The 22,550-nt window shown below is 38.7% G+C and overlaps 1 protein-coding gene across 1 annotated transcript in view; it reads left to right on the forward strand.

The window, feature by feature from the left end:
- The window catches only part of CLCN7 (chloride voltage-gated channel 7), a 60,188-nt gene that overhangs the window by 21,063 nt on the left and 16,575 nt on the right, over positions 1 to 22,550 (forward strand). The window contains exons 3-11 of the mRNA XM_027862791.1: positions 9,464 to 9,535; positions 10,185 to 10,250; positions 11,053 to 11,185; positions 11,742 to 11,851; positions 13,052 to 13,132; positions 15,140 to 15,202; positions 15,353 to 15,436; positions 21,004 to 21,097; positions 21,816 to 21,880. Of these exons, the coding sequence (XP_027718592.1) occupies positions 9,464 to 9,535; positions 10,185 to 10,250; positions 11,053 to 11,185; positions 11,742 to 11,851; positions 13,052 to 13,132; positions 15,140 to 15,202; positions 15,353 to 15,436; positions 21,004 to 21,097; positions 21,816 to 21,880 (768 nt within the window). The remainder of the gene's footprint in view (positions 1 to 9,463; positions 9,536 to 10,184; positions 10,251 to 11,052; positions 11,186 to 11,741; positions 11,852 to 13,051; positions 13,133 to 15,139; positions 15,203 to 15,352; positions 15,437 to 21,003; positions 21,098 to 21,815; positions 21,881 to 22,550) is intronic.

A 22,550-nucleotide genomic window follows, 5' to 3' on the forward strand; every position in this document is an offset into this window, starting at 1 on the left:
TACTGTGTACGATGTTGTCCTGGTTCGATTCACTTTAGTTTGCATCAGTTCATATAAGTATTTGCAGGTGTTTCAGAAACTGTCCTGTTCATCATTTCTTATAGCATAGTAGTATTCCATCACAATCATATACCATACCTTGTTCAGCCATTCCCCAGTTGCTGGACATCCCTTCCATTTCCAATTCTTTGTCCTCACGAAAAGAGCTGCTATAAATATTTTTGTATAAATAGTTCTTTTTCTCTTTTGTTTGATTTCTGTGGGTTAAAGACCTAGTAATGGTACTGCTGGATCAAAGGGCATGTACAATTTTGAAGCCCTTTGGGCATAGTTCCAAATTGTTCTCTAGAATGCTTGGACCAGTTCACAACTCCACTAACAGTGCATCAGTGTCCCAGTTTTTCCACATCCCCTTCAGCAGTTGTCATTTTCCTTTTCTGTCATGTTAGCCAATCTGATAAATGTGTGGTGGCATTTCAGAGTTGTTTTAATTTGCATTTCTATAATCAATAGTGACCTGTTTTTGCCATATGATATCAATGTATTTATAACTTATTTTCTACTACAGTTTTATTTCCCAGACTTCTGGGATTTTTTGTTTTGATACCCGAATATTTTACATTTTCTCAAAGAAAAGACTACTTGTAACAACTTTATGAGAGTATATCTTAGCCTAGTTAATGTGCATGTAGATAATAGTGGGGGCTAGGTGGCACAGGGAATAGAGCTCTGGCCTTGGAGTCAGGAGGACTTCAGTTCAAATCTGGCCTCAGATACTTGACACTTAATAGCTGTGTGACCCTGGGCAAGTCACTTAACCCTAATTGCCTATTTAAAAAAGAAAGAAAGAAAGAAAATAGTAGGTGATACAAGCCAGAAGTCAAGTTGAGTTTCTAAGACTTGTGAGCAGAAAAAAAATCTGTTCTGCTTGTCTTGTCTAAATGATTCCAAGTTCATATGTAGCCTCTTGCCTTACCTTTGGCTCTAATAGTTGTCTGAAGGTATATTTCCTTTTAGGGTAGGGAAGATGTTAAAATAGTTTCTCTTTCCCCACATTTCTTCCTTAAAAAAAAAACAAAACAAAACAAAACAAAAACAAAACCCCAGCATAAAAACAAGCAACTGCATAATCCCCTGAGAATCCATTTTATGTCCTGGAAATACCATACTGAGTTATGCTGTAATTAAAATAGATTTTGTGTGTGTGTGTGTGTGTGTGTGTGTGTGTGTGTGTGTGTACCAATTTTTATTACTAACACAGGTTAAAAATTAATTGGGAACTAAATAACTTAAAGAATGAGTGGGTTAAAGAACAAGTCATAGAAACAATAGATAATTTTATTAAAGACAGGGATAATGGAACAACATACCAAAACCTATGGGATGCAGCAAAAGCAGTAATTAGAGGAAAATTCACATCTCTAAATGCTTACATTAATAAAATATAAAAGAGCAGACCAATGAATTGGGTGTGCAATCAAAAAAACTAGAAAAAGAACAAATTAAAAATCCCCAATTAAACACCAAGTTAGAAATCCTAAAAATTAAAGGTGAGATTAATAAAATTTAATGTAAGAAAACCATTGAATTAATAAATAAAGGTAGGAGTTGGTTTTATGAAAAAATCAATAAAATAGATAAATCTTTGGTTAATATGATTTTTAAAAAGAGAAGAAAACCAAATCACTATTATCAAAAATGAAAAGGGTGAATATACCACTAGTGAAGATGAAAGCAAAGCATTTATTAGGAGTTATTTTGCTCAATTATATGCCAATAAATGTAACAATTTAATGAAATGGAATAATTATAAGAATATAAGCAGCCTAGATTAACAGAAGAGGAAATAGAATATTTAAATAAATCTATTTTAGAAAAAGAAATTGAACAGTCCATAAATGCACTTTCTAAGAAAAAAGCATCAGGACCATATGAATTTACAAATGAGTTCTACCAAACATTTAAAGATCAACTAATTCCAATATTAAATAAATTATTTGGAATAATAGGCAAAGAAAGAATCCTGCCAAACTCCTTTTATGAAACAAATACGGTGCTGATAACCTAAACCAGGAAGAGCAAAAATAGAGAAAGAAAATTATAGACCAAATTCACTAATGGATATGGATGCACAAATCTTAAATAAAATACTAACTAGGAGACTACAACAATATATCACAACGTTTATACATTGTGACCAAGTGGGATTCATACCAGGAATGCAGAGATGGCTCAACGTAAGGAAAACTGTTAACATAATTGATTATAAAGTAACAAAAATATTATATCATTAGATACAGAAAAAGTTTTTGACAAAATACAACACTCATTCCTATTTAAAACACTTGAAAGCATAGTTATAAATAGATTTTTCCATAAAATGATGAGAAACGTTACCTACCTAAAACCATCAACAAGCATTATTTGTAATGGGGATAAGCCAGAAGCCTTCCCAGTAATATCAGTAAGTTGCCCAGTATCACCAGTATTATTCAATATTATATAAGAAATGCTAGCAGTAGCAATAAGAAAAGAAAAAGAAATTGAAGAAATCAGAATGGGCAATGAGGTAATAAAATGATCTCTTTTTGCAGACAATGTAATGATGTATTTGGAAAATCCTAGACATTCAACTAAAAACTTAGTTGAAACAATAATTTTAGTAAAGCAGCAGGATATAAAATAAACCCACATTAATTAATCATCAGCATTTCTGTATATCACCAACAAAACTCTGCAAGAAGAGATAATAAGAGATACCCCAATTAAAATAACTGTAGACAGCATAAAATACCTAGAAGTATACCTGCCAAGACAAACCCAGGAAGTATGTGAATATAATTAAAACATTTTTATACAAATATAGTCAGATTTAAATAATTGGAATAATATTAATTATTCATGGGTGGACAGAAATTCTACCTAAACTAATCCATTTATTCAATGCCATCCCAATTAAATTACTAAAAAATTATTTCATTGAGCTAGAAAAAATAATGAAATTCATTTGGAAGGACAAAAGATTAGGAATATCAAAGGAATTAATGAAAAAAATGTAAAGCAAGGAGGTTTAGTAGTGCTAGATCTTAAATTATAAGGCAGTAATTATCAAAACTATCTGATAATGGTTAAGAAATAGAAAGGTGGATCAGTGGAACAGAGTAGACACACAATACACAGGAGTAAATGATTATAGTAACCTTGTGTTTACAAATGTAAAGCTATAAGCTTTTGGATAAGAATTCACTATTTGGAAAAAATTGTTGGGAAAACTTGAACAGTCTGGCAGAAATTGGGTTTAGACCAACATATTACACCATTTACCAAGATAAGGTCAAAATGAATACATGACCTAGACATAAAGGGAGCTATCATAAGTAAATTAGAAGAACATGAAACATATTACCTGTTAGACTTATGGATAGGAGAAGAATTTATGAATAAATGAGAGATAGCATTATGAGTTGTAAAATGGATAACATTGATTACATTAAATTAAAAAGGTTTTTATACAATTAAAACCAATGTAGCCAAGATTAGAGGGAAAGCAGAAAATTGGGGGGGAAATTTTTTGTGTAGTTTCTCAGATAAAGATCTCATATCACAAATATATAGAAAACTTTCTAATATGTAAGAATATGAGTCATTCTCCAATTGACAAATGATCAAAGGATATGAACAAGCAGTTTTTGGATGAAGAAATCAAAGCTATATATAGTCATTTGAAAAAATTTTCTAAATCATTATTGATTAGAGAAATGCAAATTAAAACAACTTTGAGAAATCACCTCACACCTATCAGATTGGCTAAAATGATAGAAAGGGAAAATGACAAATGTTGGAGGGGATGTGGAAAAATTGGGACATTAATACACTGTTAGTGGAGTAGTGAACTGATCCAACCATTTTGGAGAACAATCTGGAATTATACCCAGAGAGTTATAAAACTGTGTATGCCCTTTGACCCAGCAATACTACTATTAAGTTTGTTTCTCAAGGTGATTGGGGAAAAGAAAAAGAACCTCTATATGTTTTAAAATATTTATAGCAGCTCTCTTTGTGGTGGAAAAGAACCGAAAATTGAGGGGATGCCCATCAGTTAAGGAATGGCTAAACCAGTCCTGGGATATGATTTTAATGGAATCCTATTATACTATAAGAAATGATGAGCAGGTTGATTTTAGAAAAACATGGAAAGATTTGTGTGAAATAATGAACAGTGAAATGAGCAGAACCAAGAGAACATTATATACAGTAATAGCAATATTGTTTGAATAATAACTGAATGACTAAGTTATTCTGAGTATTATAAATACTCAAATCAACTACAAAGGACCTATGAAAGAAGATGAGAACTGATAAATAGAAGTATGCATAGTGGGGTTTTGTGTGTGTGTGTGTGTGTGTGTGTGTGTGTGTGTGTGTGAAATGATGGCTTTCTCTAGTGTGGTGTGGGGAGGGAGGGAGACAGTTCAGAACTTAATATGTAACCCGAAAAATTTATTTAAAGCCCTACCAAAACCCCCAATTTTGATTGCTTCCTTTTTAATTTTATATCATCTCAATTTCCTTATGTCCTTCCCCCTCCCACTCCTAGAGAAAGCCATCCTTTATAACAAAATTTTTTTTAAAAGAGGAAGAAAAAAATCAGCAAAACCAAGTAATATGCTGAAAAAAATTCTGACAGTATATACAGTATTCAAAACCTGTGAACTGCCTCCACCTCTGCAAAAGAGTTGAGGGAAGTATATACTTATACTTCTTCTTTGGGGCCAAAGAATTTGTAATTCTTTGTAATTCTACAACAGTCTTTTTTTTTTTTTAAAGATAATTACTTTCTTTTTTTTAATTTTTACATAGCCTAAATGTCTACCTGTAAACATCCCTCTTCCTCCTCCTGGAGAACCATAGCCTGGAACAGAGGGGTTTTTTTGTTTGTTTGTTTTTTCTTTAAGAAAAAGAGGAATTGGGGGGGGGGGATCAGCATGATTAATCAATTCATTGAAAAAATTCAATACTGCCTGCCATACCTCACATCTGTTGACCTCACTTCTGTAAAGTATGGTGTTTCTTATCTCTCATTTGGGGCTGTGCATATTCTTTGTAATTTTGCAACATTTTCAGTTGTTTCGTAGTTTTTTTCATTTGCATTACTTTAGTCATTGTGTATATTATTTTCTTGGCTCTAAATCAGTTCATGTCTTTCCAAGTTTCTCTGTATTCATCATAGTCATTGTCTCCTGTAGCTTGGTAGTATTCCATTACATTCACATACCACAATTTGTTTAGCCATTCCCCAGTCGTTGGTTATCTACTTTGTTTCCATCTCTTTGCTATTCCAAAAGGTACTACTATAAATATTTTGGTGTATATGGAACCTTTATTTTTGTTAATGACCTTCTTGGGGTTATGCTTAACAGTTGAAACTCTGGGTCAGATTGTATGGACAGTTTAGCCATTTTATTTATAAATTCAGATGACTTTCAAGAATGCTTGTGCTAATTCACAGCTCCACCAACAATGCATTAGCCCCACACAACTCCTTCAATATTGATTGTTCTTATATTTTGTCATCTTTGCCAATTTGGATGGGAGGTAAAACTCATGTTATTTTGATTTACATTTCTCTTATTAGTGATTTAGAGCATTTTTTATATGGTTGTTAATGTCTGCAATTCTTCTTTTGAAGACTGTTTATTCCTATCAGTAGTTTGCTTCTTAAATTTGACTTTAGCTTGATAAGTCAACAAGCATTAAAGCTTTCTGTGTAGATGGCACTAATCACTGGGGATACAAAGAAAGGCAAAAACATGGGCCCTGCCCTCAAGGAGCTCACATTCTGATGAGAAGACAACATGCAAACAAACAACTATGTACAAAGAAGATACATACAGAGTAAATGAGAGGCTGTCTCAGAGAGAAGGCACTAACTGGAAAGAGAAGGGGAAGAGGAAGAATGGGAAAGGCCTCTTAAACAAAATGGGGTTTGAGCGGTGTCTTGAAGGAAGCTAGGAGGAGGTAGAGGCCAAGAGGGAGGGCACCGCAGGCATGAAAGATAGTCAGTGACAAGGGACAGAGTGGGGAGATGGAGTGAGGGACAGCAAGAAGTCCAGTGTCACGGATTGTAGAATACAGGGGGAAAGGGTAAAGTGTAAGAATACTGGAAAGGAAAGAACGGTCCAGGTTCTGAACAGCTTTAAAAACCAAAGAGAGGATTTTATGTTTGATCCCTTATGTTGTAAATGGGGGCCACTGGAGTTTATTGATTAGAGGAGTGATGTAGTCAGAATAGCAATTAAGGAAGATCACTTTACCTGTTTAGTGGAGGGTAGACTGGAGTCCATCCAGGGAGATCAACCAGCAGGCAGTTGCAATAGTATAGGTATGAAGTGGTGAGGAACTATACCAGAGTTATGGTTGTATGAATGGAGAAAAGGGGATATTCATGATATGTGAAGAGCTGGAAACAGCAGGACTCAGCAGCAGCTTGGGTATGTAGGATGAGTACAGGTGAGGACTCAAGGATGACACTTGGGTGTAGCAGGCCTGCGTGACTGGGAAGATGATGGTACCATCAACAGAAATAGGGAAGATCAGAATGGGGAGGGTTTAGAGGAAATAAAATTAGTTCAGTTTTAGACGTTTTGAAATTAAAATATCTTTGGGACATCCAGTTCAAGATATCCAGTAGGCATTTGGTGATGTGAGAGGTTAGGGCTGGATAAATAGATCTGAGAATTGTCTGCGTAGGCATCCTTTCTTCTTACCTGATTGAGTTTGGCTTGACTTGGCTTTGCATCTTAAGGACAAAAAAATCTGTGCAAGAAAACCAGGAAAACTGCATTGAGCTTAGAAAATGGGACCCTGATAGCTCCCTGTTACTATATCTCAAGGCTGATTGCCTCCAGTAACTGAGTCAAGGCTATCCCTCCCTCTGTCTTCTTACTCAATTCTCTGAGCCTTACCTTCTTACAAAAACCTTATGTTATTACTATCTAATTTATCCAAAATGTACCATGCCGCCGCTTCCTTGGAAACTCTCCACTTTACGGCTTAACCCAACTAGGATTGGTTGGTATGTGTTACAGAAAAACTGCCTGAAAGCTGTGTTTAAAAAGCCCTTTCTCCAGAGGGTCTCCATATTCTTTCATGAAAATATCTACCAGGCTAACCAAATAAAGACCTTTTTGCTTTATCTCTGGTCTCTTGCTTGCTTACCTACCCTGTACTTACAAACCCACTGGGATTGGCAAGTAATGACTCCTTAGGATCTACTTCAAATTTACTTTTTACCACAAATACTTTGGGTTGAATTAAACTGTAATTTAAAAACTGAAATCCTCTATTCCCCCATCATGAGGAAATTTTTCTAGAATTGTATGCTTTTGATAGTCAGCTTTCCTTGGTTAAATTGGAATTGATATTAATGATTTTAGAAGACTGTACATTGTATTTTTTTTTAAATTCTTCCTGTTAATCTGACTTCCAATCTAATTCCTTGTTCCTTTTTGCTTTGAAATCACTTAGGGCATCTCAGATAGAATGCTCCTCATGTTCCCTGCTAGTCCCTTCTACCACTGTGCAAGGAAATAAGGTATTCTTTGCACATAGTATACACTAAATAAATATTGGTTGATTAAAATTATTTTGGTGAAAAAAAAAATTAAAAAAAATTATTTTGGTGACAGACTTGAGGGACTGAGCTGACCCTCTACTCTCTTTTTCTAGAGTGAGAAAAAGGCATAGAGAGGAACTGTTTTTGCTCCTGAGAATTCTAGAATCCGAGTAATGTAGCTGGAATGCAATACTTGTTCTCTCATTGAACCTATTTTTAAAAGTTTAACTCGCCACATTTAAAGAAACTAACACATGTACAATTTTGAGGGAGCAAAGGTAGGACAGCAGAGAGAGTTGAAAGAGAAAGTGGTATGTCTCGCTAGTTAGAGAGCTACTGAAGGGTTATTAGTTTGGATCTCAGTGTGGGCCATTTAGCATGCTTCTGTTCTTTACCGTAGACTTAGCTTCATTCATACTTTTAAAAAAATTTATATATTTATATTTTAACATTTCTTTTCTTTTCAAATTTTGAGTTCCAAATTCTCTCTGTCTCTCCCAAATGTCTCTCATCTATTGAGATATTGATATAATTATATCAATTATACATGTGAAATCATGCAAAACATATTTCCGTGTGGGGGTGGGGAGGCACTGTCCCAAGCTTCAGACTTTTTCATGCTGCTATTTTCAGAGCTAGTTCTGGGAGCCTGCAAGTTTTCAGTGGATCCAAGGGTAGTATGATCTGGGGAGAGGTATGGTCACTGCTCTTCTGGTCTGTACTCTGGTCTTTACCCAGAAAGGGCCCCTGTTCCTCTTCAGCAGCAAGTGCTAGCACTCCTCCTGGTCTGGAATTGTGACCAGGCCCCCTTGCTCTCCTGTGGCTACAAACCCCTGTGCTCCTCACTGCCATGTAATTGCCTCCAGGGCCTGTGCTTGCTTGTGACTGACCATGAGAACTGCTGATGGGCAATAGAATTGCCAGTCAGAGGCAGCTGCACTCAGTGCCAGCAAAGAGTCCCCTATTTTGACCAATTATCCAACACCCTTACCAACTCAGGGCTGAGAGCTCCTGAAGCTGTTGCTGCTATTGCTGCCGCTGTTACTGCCACTGTTACAGCTGCCTCCTAGGCCCACCACTGGCACTGCTGTTTCATGCTCTAGACTGGCTCCCACCTCAATGTCACAAACCTGCCCTATTGACCTCTTGCGTTGTCATAGGCTGGAAAAATGTCTCACTGTGACCTTTTGTTGGCTCTGTTGCTCCAAAATTTGATTGGAAGAGTTCTTTTAAAGTTGTTTGGAGGAGAATGTTGGGAAAGTTCAGTTGGGTTGCTGCCTGTACTCTGCCATCTTGGCTCTGCCTCCACTTCATTCATTCTTAAATATGTTACAGACAAATAAAAGAGTGAATGGGTTAACTTAAATCTGTCATCACTGTTGGGAAAATAACCCAAAGTGAATGTCCTGTAGTTGTTAGGTTAGTGATGCCATTTAGAGATTTGCAGATAACATTATTACATTAGCCTAATATGTTGTGCCACAGGGTTGACAAGAGGGTATTCAGGAACATTCTGTTCTCAGACCACTTAGCTCAGTTTTGTTCAATGGTAGAAGCTGCTATTTTTCAATTGAATTTTTTTCAATTAAAAATGGGCTGCTATTTTCTTAACGTATAAAGGATAGTCCACCTTTACAGAGGGGTGAGGTGGTCCTTGATTTGCAGTCTCTCACTCAAGGGAATCTTGAACCCTTTTGTGGTAGGCACAGGAGATCTAAGAGAGCTTAGATGATGGGACAGAGGTGGGTAAAGCAATGTTACGGCTTTCTTGAAAGACTAGGAGTTTTATGTGTACTCAAAAGTGTTTTTATCATCATGCACATGCGTGATCTCGCCTTTCTTTCCCAGGAGATGGATGCACCTCATCATTTCCCCCGGGAGATTCCACATAATGAGAAACTCCTGTCTCTGAAGTATGAGGTAAGCATTCCCTTTGAGAATTTCAGATTTCACTGCAAAACCTCCCTTTATTCCCCACTCCATAATGGCAAATCATGCCTAAGGGTCTCTGCCTTCTTTAAGGAGGCTTCCTATAGTCTACCATCTTCCTGCTCAGAATAGCTACCAATCTGGAACAGACTTTGTATACCTGAAGAAAATAATGTATGTAGCCTTGTGAAGAAGTAAAACCTTGTAGTGGACCAACTCCAACTCAGTCTACCTGGGTACGTGGGTGCAGGCATGGGAACAACCCTGAAAAGATGTTTCCAGGATCACTGGGGGCTGGTGGAACATTGTACCACGTGTAGTAATGTTTGATGCAAACAAAGCTGGTTCTGACGTTCTCACAAAATTAAACCATCTGTTACCTCCCCATATCTGTTTTTTAAAAAAACAACTTTATTTTCCTGGGTCATTTGGAAAGGTGCCAACTTCAGAAAGATCACATTGGATCTCCACTGGTTTCTTTCCATTTTGCCAGATAGTGTCTGGGAATGTTTCCGTCTGCCCCTGAGAAGCCAGCTGCTCCCTTTTCCCAAGCCTGTTCCCTGTGGCTGCTCTGTCCTGGGTTTGCCTAAAAAACGGGGTATAGTAAGCAGAGTGTGTTTTTCTTTGCTGTTACCTACAGAGTTTGGATTATGACAATAGTGAAAACCAGTTGTTCCTGGAAGAAGAGAGGAGAATAAACCACACAGTGAGTTTGGGTTCAGAGTTGGGTAGTTCAAGAAGCTGACTGGCACCTAGCTAGACTAATGTGCCTGAAATAGAATCCTTCCATCACATAACAGCAGAAAGGGAGCATTCTGGGACATGGAATCTCATCTGTCCTTGAGTTATTTTCTAGATCTTATTTCAGACTGCCTTCACATTGTTTCCTTGTCTGTACAATAGTGGGACTTCCAGAATTCTTCACAGTCATGTTTCTAGGTTCTGACGCTGTTGGCATTCTCACATATTCTGTTCTCAATAAATAGCACAGTCCTCCATGGGATGGAAAATTTGATCTTCCTGACAAAAACAATGAGCATAGTTTCTTCTGTCTTAAGAATCAAAATTAAAACGTGTGGCCAGTTTGGGTGTAGCATCATTTTCAAAGGGGGAACAAACAGAAAAAAATCTTCTACAGTACATTTATCTGTTAAAATTGGATAGCTGAAGAACTACAATAATGTTGCAGATGTGACATTCATTGGGATGAATGTTTATAAGATGACAATATACATTGCTGCAGGTGCAGTAACCCAATCAGGCCCTGCTGTGTTTCATTGTTGAAATAGGTATTTATGGCAGGATGCTTTTCAAATGTGGTTCTGAAAGTAATAGTCCAAAGCAGTCTGTGAATAATCTGTCATTCATAGGATTGGGGTTCAGGGATAAGATTCATTTTGGGATTATCAAGCATTTGCCAAAAAGCAGCCTATGTTAGAATTACATTTCTGCAGAGGGTGACTTCCCCATCACTACCTAATTCTAATGGTTATCTTTCTTTTGCACAGGCTTTTCGAACAGTAGAGATCAAACGCTGGGTCATCTGTGCCATGATTGGGATTCTGACTGGCTTAGTTGCCTGCTTCATTGACATCGTAGTGGAGAACTTGGCAGGACTGAAATACCGAGTAGTAAAAGACAGTATCCTTTGGTTCTGGTTGTCCAGTAGTGTGTAGGGGATGCAGGGGGTGAGGAGGGCAAAGTGGCCAGAACTTCTCTGCATTTAGGAAGTCCTGATATAAACTGAATTTCATTGCTTACCTGGATATGCAGCAGGTTATAGCTGTGTGCAGGCCCGTGTTGATCAGTAAGTCTCTGCTGAGCACCTGCAGTGTCCTCCAGGTAGAGGATGCCAATGGTCTGTGGCCTCAAAGAATTTATAGTCTATTTGGGGATTGTGTGTGATCTAGCTAGAGTACATATCTACCCTGATCTTCTAGTATTTTAATATTTAGGTAGGTGAGAAAACCCAGTGGCCACTGTTGGCATCTTCTCTGCCCCCAGCTCAGCTCAGGAGAGCAGTTTGGGAGCTTTTCATTGACTTGATTAATGACAAAGCCAGAAGTTGGGGGAGGGGAGAGGTTGTCAAATGAGGTGAGTCTGTGCATGTGTTGTTTACCAGACAGTGTGGAAGGGAAATGGATCTTGTCCAGACAGTAACGTTGAACATTGCCAGTTCTCTTAATGAGTCCTCCAGATATTGACAAGTTTACAGAGAAGGGGGGATTGTCTTTCTCCCTGTTACTCTGGGCAACACTGAACTCGGCCTTTGTGATCGTCGGCTCCGTGATTGTTGCCTTTATAGAGGTATGGTTTAAAAAGTACACCGAGCTAGCCTGGGATCTCTGCCCACGCCTACTTTAGGTGAGACTGGGAAGGCTCCAGGGCCAACGGGTAGATGGTAATGTTAGCATTAGTGGAGAGGCAGTGTGGTCTAGTGGATAGCGTGCTAGGCATGGGGTGAGGAAGACCTTGGTCTACATCCTTCCTCTGCCACTTGTTAGCTCTACAATCATTGGCAAATTATTGAGGCCTAAGACGTGTCTGCCATGGCATCTACAGGCTACAGGCTGCATGGTTGGAAGGGGTTCCCACACTAGAATTTCCCTATTCTGACAAAATCACAGATCCTTCACATAGGAGCTTCTGAGTATTTTTAGAATATAAAAAAGTTCTGCTTAGTGAGAGGATAATACCTTGAACTTCTTTGATATACTTTCTCCAAGGATCTCTATGTACTTCATGTTATTCTGGTGATGTGCCCCTCCCCACCAATGTACTTTGTGTCTGTTTTGTATTTGCTTTATTTATGGACATGTCTTCTTGGGTAGAATGCAAATTCCTTGAGGGCAGGAATTGTTTCACTTTTTTGTCTTTGTATCCCCAGCACATAGGCACTTAATAAAGAGTTATTTATTGATGTTCTTCTGAGCTACAGAGGAACAAACATTATTCCCATTTCACCAATGGGAAAACTGGGGAACCAAGGGGTTAAGTGACTTGTCCCAAGATACATTGTTAGTGGCAAGATGAAGACTGAAATCTGTGTTTCATGGCTCCCTTTTGAGGGCTTTTGCCATTTAATTACATACCCCTATCAGTTAATCTTAGTATTTAACTTTGTCAAGTTAAATATTTGTTCATTTAATAACATTTATTAGGCCTCCAAGATACCACATACTGTGTTAGTCAGTGGGGTGGGTAAACAATATACAAATAACTGCAGAATTCCTTGAGACACTCCTACTTATATCCTGGAAATGCCAAACTGAGCATTACCTCAAGGAGATTACATTCTAATAATTTACTATTCTCATTACATTCAGTTCCTAGTTCTTATAAAGCCAACATCTTTTCATCTGTTATTTAGGCAACAGTTTTGATATCTTGGATTAAACCATGGGTTAAAACATTTCACAAATTTTGGTGATCCTACTTTGGGTTCATTTGTGTCAACCAATCCTTTTGTTGGAAATACTCCTTATACTCTTTCTTCTTTCCTTGAAGCCTGTTGCTGCTGGCAGTGGAATTCCCCAGATTAAATGCTTCCTCAATGGTGTCAAGATTCCCCATGTGGTTCGACTCAAGGTAAAATGCCTGGTGGTGGCTGGTTTTCCCTGTCTTCTAGAATGCAGAGTAGGGGTTTTGGCTGCTTTATTAAAAATAGTACCTTTGAATTAGGGCAGCCCATGGGTGTGGTTCTAGTCATAGACCAACTCTTTAGTCTATATATTCCTTATCCTCTGAGATACCCCTGAAGAGTGAGGCCCTCATCGTTGGTGTCTTCCTTGGCTTTTCCCTTCTGTTGTCAGCCAAGGAGGCAGGCACGTGTTCCATTACGCTCTTTTAAGTATAGTTTTTAAAAGTCTGCGTTTCCCTAAAGAACCTGTAAGATGGAGGTGATAGAATCCCCTTTGGGAATCATGGCTTGAACTGGTCACATTCTGTTATGGCAAATACTACTTCAGACTTTTGAGCCTCAGGAAAGGACTCATTTTGAATAATGGACCTTCAGGTCTTTTTAATCTAAATGAAAATGAACCATTTCATTTCTTCTCATCGCTGTTCAAGTCAACAAAAAAACTGCTACTAGTCCAGAGTGTTTGTTAGTAGGATTCTACCTGTTCTCAGTGTTTAAGAGCAATGCCATTAGGGGTAGAGACTGATTGTATTTGCCAGATGGCCTTTTGGCATCTGCCAGAATGGAGGGTTTCAATACAAGATTGTCCCTCTCTTACATGTCCCCTGTTTGGGATCTATACCTGAGTGGAAAGGAAGGGGAAAGGCTAAAACACCTGGATAGCCATGTATATTTATTGAACATCTATTTTGTGCCTCATCCTTATACCGAGGAATATGAAAGAATAATTTTTTATTAAAAAATGTATTGTATACCTACTATGGATTAAACTCATTAGTATAGTGGGGCATTAAGACTTGTAGCACGGCACAGAATTTAAGTTCTCTATTAGAAAATAAATATTAACATGGAAAGTGAAAGGGTGCTGTAGGTGTTTAGAGTAGGCTGGGGGGGGCAGGGAAGATTTCCCAGAAAGGGGGGTCTTGAGCAGGGCTTTGAAAGTTGGTTATGACTTCAGATAGCTGGAGAAGAGGATAAAGGGCAAATCAGAAAAGAGAACAGTGTGAATAGAACCCTAGAAACAAGAATGAGCATGTACAGAGGATAGGCGGGAGAACAGCCTGGGCGAAGGAGAAGGGTCCCTTTGAGAGTAGTCAGGTTGGAATCAGATTGTGAAGGGCCTACAATGGTAGAGATTTATACTATAGCTCGTATAGACAGTGGGGAGCCAATGAAAGGTTCTGAGTGGGGCAGTGGTTTATTGAAAGTGATGTTTTTAGGATGATCATCCTGCAGCAGTGTGCAGGATAAACTGAATTGGGGACAGAGTATTTTAGAAGCAGAATATTTTCTACAAAAATCCAGATGTATGATGGAGTAGAGCTCGAGCTGAAAGGGGGCCTCAGAGCCCATCTAGTCCAACCCCCTCCATTCTATAGATGAGTAAAATGAGGCCTAGAGAGGTGAAGTGGCTTGTCCATGGTCACATATGTAGTAAGTGCCAGAGGCAGGATTTGAACTCAGGTTGTCTAACTCCAGAACCAGCACTTTTTTGACTGAAGATGCATGGACTGGAGGAAAACCAATGAGATTAGAAAAGAAGAGATGAATGCAAGAGACATTGCGAAGGAAGAATCACCTGACCCTGGTGACCAGATATGAGCCAGACAAAATGGAGCGTAGTCCCCGTCTTCCCAGTGAGACTAAGTGTAGGACTAAGTGCTAAATGATGATGTTCACACATTGGGTGCTTTTAAATTTCAGAAGAGGAAGAGATCAGGGTGGGCTAGAGTACTTGCAGGAAAGTTCCTGAAGAAGATGGGAATGAAGTTTTAGACACTGAAGGAAGCCCTTTATCTGAATCTTTTTCTTTGATCTGTCATCCCACTCATGAGAAGTAAATTCCTTCTTTAATGGTGCTTGACCCATAGGAGGTGTATGTTCAGCACTCTTTGATTTGGTTTGAATTAACTTACTTTTCTTTTCTACTTAGTGATGTTCTCTTTATATTCTAGACATTGGTGATTAAAGTGTGTGGTGTGATTTTATCTGTGGTTGGAGGACTGGCTGTTGGAAAGGTAAAGGAATTAGAAGAACAAATATGACTATTGTGCCGTTGTTCCACTGTGTCACCCTTCTAAGAGCCACTGAAGGGTATTATGTATCTAAAAACAATTTTTAAAACTCGATTCCTGTCCTCAACTCTGTTACTCCTCTGTGTCTTTTAGGAAGGGCCAATGATTCACTCTGGAGCTGTTATAGCTGCTGGTATTTCTCAAGGAAGATCAACCTCTTTGAAGAAAGACTTCAAGGTGAGCAGCTCACTTACAAATTCTGAAGTGGAAAATGAGGGAACAGAGATTAGGCCATGTTCAGTAGGGATACCATGGACTAGTAGGGACCTCAGAAGTCTTAATTAAAGGTGACTGCTCCCATGAGGTAGTGTAATCTGTTGTTAGCTCAAAAATTCATACACAATCTGTCTTGTTTACCCAGTGCTCCTAGTTCTATTCTTTTAAGCCATACTGAATGTCCACTTATTCTCTTTGAGGGAAAACCTTGATCATGTGCTGCTCCATCCTATTTCTTCTGTTGGCTAAGTATCTCCAGTTCATTCACCTGTTCTTTGTGACATTGTTTTCAAATCCCTCTGCACTTTGGGCAGTCTTCTACTTGATTTCTGGTTTTTCGGTGTCCTCCTTAGGAGCCTATGCTTATACCTTTGTAGGTCTCAAAAGAAAATGGTAGTCTCCCTTAAATCTGAAAGAGAATGAAGCATTTTGTGTAGTAACTTTGGTTGCCAAAATATGAAGGGTTAAAAAGTTGATTGGTGTATATTATATAGGAAAATTAGATGTGTAGGTATAGGCATTCAACCTTGTCAGTTTTGTTTGAGCAGTATTTTATATTCTAATATGACTGTGCTGCCATGGCAGTGACTTTGTTACTAATATAGAATCTCAGATTGCCAGGCCCAGAAAGTGCCACAGGGTGCTCATCAAAGTGGGATTTGTCTCCCTATCTCCCTGGTTCCTTGTCCTCTGTCTTCAACCTTGCTCATACCTCCTCTAACCTAAGAAAACCTTCTCTTGACCCTTTTATCCCCCCAAGCTACAATCTTATCTGTCTCCTCCCTGTCACTGCCAAACTACTAAAAAGAACAGCTTGCCCATATTGACCCTACTTCCTCTCCACCCCCTTGTACCTCAGTCTTGTGCAATCCAGCTTTTGTCCCGACCCTTCTACAGAAATGGTTCTATCAGAGGTTGCCAGTGACCAATTATTATATAATTATGATTAATCTAATTGCCAAATCTAATGACCTTTTCTCAGTCATCAGCTTCCTTAACCTTTTAGGGGCATTTTTTTTTTAAACCATAGACTATTTCTTCCTTGATATTTTCCTTCTGTAACACTTTAATCTCTGTAGAACTTCTCTCTCTTGGTTCCCCAACTACTTGGTTTATTTCTTTGTAGTGTTAACAGGATTTTATTGAACCAGTCTCTAACCTAAGAATGATGAAATAGCAGGCCAGAGACAAAGTGCCAGTAATCAGGTAGCCTTTAATTAATTAGTTTCATTATGAGGAACAGATTGCAAAACAGAAATTCTCCCGAATAGAATTCCACCTTGCTGAATTGAAGACAGAATCCAAAAATCACAAGTGGGAAGGTGGGGGGGTAGTTGGGGGGGATTACAAACAATGTTTTCCAGGGCCAGAGTGGTTTCCCACGACCAGCCTGCAAGTCCTACAATACTGAGGTGCAGCTGTCCTGAAGTTCTGTGGGAACAGCGTTGTTCCAAGTCTTTGGGGGTTATTACTTGGTGGGTCACGGGACCAAAGTTCTGTGACAAGAACAGGTTCTGTAGTCTTTGTTTCACTTCACTTAGGGTACACTGGCAGTGATGCCAGTGATTGTGGGAATTGTCGAAGTTTGATTGATCATTTTAAGCTGCATTAAGAGCTCTCTCACAAGTTAGAAAAGGCAATTCCGAAAATCAAATCTATTAGTATATTCATTACACATATCATGTAGATTAATATAAAAATCATAATTCCACATTACCTCCTTTCGGTCAAGAAGGTTGGAAAGACCCTTGAAGGCCAGTGAAGAACATTCGTTTGAAACTTGATTTTGGTTTTATGTAAGAATAAGTAAGTTACAAGTTGTAGATCAAAGGAAGGTGAGAGGGAAACATGCTTTAGAGTGTTTTGACCCCCTGTCCCATAAATCTTCCACTTGCTTGTTTAGAGCACTCAGGTCTTCCTCTATGTGAGAGGATTGGTTGACATAGAAACAACATTCCTCCCCAGTGATGGAGCCAGGTCCCCAGGCCCCACCCCCACCCCACCTCAGGTGTTAAGGCGTCCAGCACCCAACGGTTTTGTGCTACCGTGAAGGCAAGTGAATCAACCTTGCCTTTGGAGGCTAAGGACAAGCTTCCCTGGATGCTCCAGGCCCATGGCTAGTTGTGCCGAGAGGTTCCTGACAGACAGATACAACATGCCAAAGGTGGCTATGGTACCGATCAGGGATCCAGTGGATGCCAACAGAGCCACAGCGAGCAGGAAAGCAAGCCTTTGCTGCCAATGGAGGGATGACTTTAACTGGAGAGGAACTTTAGGGGAGTGGTTCACTGAGAATAGGGACAAATAGGGCATAGTATAGATGCCTTTACAGTAGTTTTCTTCCCTCACATTCTGATAGTCCTTTACTCACCTTCATCCTGCCCCTTAAGTGTAGGTGACCCCCAAGGTTCTGCTCTCAGCTTTTTCGCCCCCTGTCTGCTCTCTTCCTTGGTGTAGCCTTTTTTCCTCCCTGGGCTTTTTTATCACTTTTATGTGTATGACTATTAAATATAAACCTCTAGTCCCAACCTCCTAATTCTGGGCTCTATTCCAGCATTTCAGTTTGCCTGTTGCATAGTTCCACCTGAAACTCATCATGTTCAGTACTGAACTCTTCCCCTCAGCCTAATTTTTTTTTTAAGTCAATGAGGGTTAAGTGACTTGCCCAGGCTCACACAGCTAGTATGTGTCAAGTGTTTGGTCTGAGACCAGATTTGAGCTCAGGTCCTCCTGACTTCAGGGCCAGTGCTCTATCCACTGCGCCATCTAGCTGCTCCTTGCCTAATTTCTTTATTTCTCATTCTGCATCTCTGCTTCATCATCTCTCTTCCCACAGGCAGGAGGCATGTTTTGTTATCAGTTTTTTGAAGCCAAGATTGGTCACTATGTTGAACAGAATCCTAAAGTCTTCCAGGGTTTTTTCTTTTATGTTATTGTGGTCATTGTGTAAATTATTTTCCTGGTTGTACTCATTCTACTCTGTATCAGTTAATACAAATATTTCTTTAGTTTTTAAAATTCTTCATATCTGTCATTTCTTAGAGTATAATGTTATTATATTTATATGCCACAATTTGTTTAGCCATTTCTTTATTTGTGAGAACTCACTTCTTTGCTAAAATAAAAGGTGCTGCTATAAATGTTTTTATACTTGTGAGTCTTTTTCCTTTGTCTTTGACCTAAAAAAAAAAAAACCGCACACACGCATATACACATATATACATATATTTAGCTATTAGGCCTTTAACAAAGATCTTTGATACAAAGAATTTTTTTTCCGTGCTGAATGTCTTCCCTTAGAATTCTAAGTGCATGAATGTTGCTTGTGCAGTAGCTTTTCAACTTTTATGTGATAGAAATCATCCATTTTCTCTTCTGTAATCACCTTTGTCAATTGTTTAGTATCTCCCCTAGAAGTGGTCGATGAGTGTCTGTTATTCAAAATATATAAACATATAACAGAAATATAAAAGGCCAAAAGCTGTTCCCTAGTAAATAATTAGTCAAAGGATATAAACAGTTCTCTGGAGATTTGCAAACTGTTAACGATCATATGAAAGCATGCCCTAAATCACTAATAAAAGAAATGCAAGTCAGATTAACTCTGAGATTCTACCCCTCACCCACAAAATTTGCAAAGATCACAAAAGGTGGAAATAGCAGATGTGGGGGAGCAGTTGAGGTAAGTCTGTCATGTGAATGCATTGTTGGTAGAGTTGTGAATTGGTCCAAACATTTTGGAAAACAGTTTGTAAGTAAGCTAAGAAAGTGGCTAAAATATCTGTACCCTTTGACCCAGTGATTCCACTGCTAGGCATATATCCTAAGATGATAATAAAAAAGAAAGGTCTCATTTGCATCAAAGTATTATTGAGTCATTTCAGACTCTTTGTGACCCCATTTGGGGGTTTCTTGGCAAAGATACTGGAGTGGTTTGCCATTTCCTTCTTTAGCTCATTTTATAGATGAAGAGACTGAGGCCAACACGGTTAAGTGACTTGCCCAGGGTCACACAGTTACTAAGTATCTGAGACCGGATTTGACCTCAGGAAGATGAGTCTTCCTGACTTTATACCTGGCAGTCTGTCCACTGTGCCACCTAACTGCCCAAAGTACTTATCGCTATATTTTTTTATAGTATCAAACACATGGAAACGAAATAATTGTCCTTTAGGGAATGACTAAACAAAGTGTGGTATGTGAATTTAATAGAATAGTATTGTACTGCTAAGAGACAACAAATATGATGAATATAGAGAAGTATGGAAGACTTTTAGGAAATGATGGAAAGTAAAGCAGAGCCAGGAAAACAACATATACAGTGACCACGACAATATAAATTGAAAGAACAGCAGCAAAACAATTGAAACTAAAAACTGTGAAATTACAATGATAAAGATTGACCACAGAGAAGAAAAATTAAAAGGTATCTTCCACCTTCTTTGCAGATGTATGACCCTGGGCAAGTCACTTAAACCCAATTGCCTCACCAAAAAAAAAAAAAAAAGAAAGAAAAAAAAAAGAAAACAGAGCCCTTAGTCCTATATAATAGAGTTTGTCCTTGGTTCATCAAGCACTCTATTGTTATTCCTTCTGGGTCTTATAATCTACTCTGTTCCATTGATCAACTTTTCTGTTTTGTTTTGTAAACCAAACTGATGATTACTGCTTTGACATGGTTTGAGATTTGGAAATACCAGGCAGGCCCCCTCATGCCTTCTTTTTTTCATTATTTCCCTTGAGATTCTTGACCTTTTGTCCTTCTGAATGACTTTTGTTATTATTTTGTCTGCTTCTATAAAGTAACCCCTTTGGTACTTTGGTTGCTATGGCACTAAATCTATAAATTAGGTAGTATTATCATTTGTATTATATTTATTTTATTTAAATACTGTAATACTTAAGTGCATTTATATTATTATTCATAGGTGAAAGGATAATGAATTTTTTTTCAGTCACAGCTACTCATGAAGTTAATTTTCTAAATTTTAGAGTGGTTGCAGTTTACATAAGTGGAGAGATTACCTACATCAATAAAAAATAATAGTATATATATATATAGTCCTTAAAAGTTTGTAAAATATCTTGGATATATTTCAATAAAATCTTAGCTTCTTGAAGTATTAAAGGTTTTTAAGAGAGAAGCAAAGCATTTGGGGATAGTGATCTAATTTTGACTTATGCCACTCAGAAATGGGAAGATGCCTGGTAGGGAAAGTTACCACCCAGCCCAGAATCACTTTGTAGAAGGCTCACCCTCCTTTAAGGAAGCCCAGGTGTATAGTACTGCAGGGTGAGTGCTGAGAGAGAAGGGACATGGATGAGTTGTATTTGAGGGCTCTGGGTAACAGGGCCACATGAAGTCAAGTCAAGAAGCATTTATCAAGTGCCTACTACATAGCATACTTGAGAAACTAACCAGGTCAGGTACAGGTAGGACTCCTTGGCTACCTTTTCCTTACCTGAGAGGACTACTTTAAGAAAACCTGAGGAGATGATGATCTATAACCTTGGTCCTGTCATTTCAGATCTTTGAATACTTCCGAAGAGACACAGAGAAGCGAGACTTTGTTTCAGCGGGAGCGGCGGCTGGTGTCTCAGCTGCTTTTGGAGCCCCTGTAGGTAAGATTCCCTGTCTTTTGTTTTCATCTTTGTGGTCCCTGTCACATCCTAGATGCTTCATGCATTGTAGGCAGTTCAAGTGGTCTTATGTCAGCGACCCTAGGAATCTTTCCTTGATGAAGTGGATTGTGGTTTGGGAAACCTTTTCCTAAGTACCACCCTTACCTAGGTGGTGGAAGTCAAGAATGTTTTCAAATTAGTTCCGTGCGTATTTGGGTTCCCTTCCTTCCCCTCTATACCTTTGACAGGAAACCAGAAAATTTGCAAAAAACTAGATGTCATCATTTATCTTGTCTGTATCTTGTTTATACCTAATTGTTTGCATGATTCCCCCAGTAGAATGTGAGCTCCTTGAGAACAAGGACTGTTTTGGGGTTTTTTGGTCTTTTTTTGTATTCCCAGCATTTAGCACAGTGCCTGCTACGTAGTAGGCACTTGATAAATGCTTCTTGACTTGACTTCACATGGCCCTGTTATCCAGAGCCCTCAATCAGGGAGGACTGGACAAACTGATGGACCTTTCTCCATGAGTCAGTTTTTGCCCATTTCTCTGTCTTCAGTATTATTTGGGCATCGTTCTGTAGCACTCTCCCTGCACTCCTTGGGTCTTAGCCAGATGATTGCAGTAGATCTTAGACTTCCCTTGTAATTTGCAGCCTGGCTATAGCCACCTCCACTGGGATCTGCCCAGGGAATTAGGAGACTTTTGTTCTTGCAGGGGGCGTCCTGTTCAGCTTGGAAGAAGGTGCTTCCTTCTGGAATCAGTTCCTGACGTGGAGAATTGTAAGTGAGATAGGTTTTGTGGGAGCACAGGCTTCCTTTTCATTGCCAGCGAGACAAGTACCCCTTTACAGAGTGCCTTGAGAAGTCTTTCTTGGTGCTTCCTCTTTTCGAAGAATCTTTTGTTTTCAGCAGTTGCTATGGGTTAACATATAGGCACTTCACTCCTGCTTTGTTTCCGTAAGCTCGTGTCCCTTGTTATGAAGGGTTAATCCTCTACCACAGATTTCTGGGAGGAACATATGAGAATGTGCTTGGCTTATTGTCAGTTGGCGGGATTACCCTGAGTTTGTCTATTACACCTACAGGGCTCCACTGCTGTGTACAGTTGTCCCTTCCACGTCATAGGGGGAAGGGGTGCGGTGCCTCAGTAATCTGGAAAATCTGCATAAAATTTTGGCTCTCCCAAAGTACCAGAGAAGAAATCTGAATTATTATAGCATTAAGAGATAAAATATGTTGATATTACACAATACCATACATATATTTTATGCATTTCTGAGTTTCTAAACTTTTTCTGTGTTGTCTGCTGGCCTTCATGTGTCTTCTGCAGCTTCCACAAAACTCCCAAAAATTGTGATTTAATTTCTTATGTCGATCCACAATATATCAAAACCATGATGGGGAAAGTCGTGATGTAGAAGGGATGACTATAATTTGACTCTTAAAATAT

Source organism: Vombatus ursinus, unplaced genomic scaffold (genome assembly GCF_900497805.2).
Source record: "Vombatus ursinus unplaced genomic scaffold, bare-nosed wombat genome assembly UNPS02014770.1, whole genome shotgun sequence".
Classification (NCBI taxonomy): domain Eukaryota; kingdom Metazoa; phylum Chordata; class Mammalia; order Diprotodontia; family Vombatidae; genus Vombatus; species Vombatus ursinus.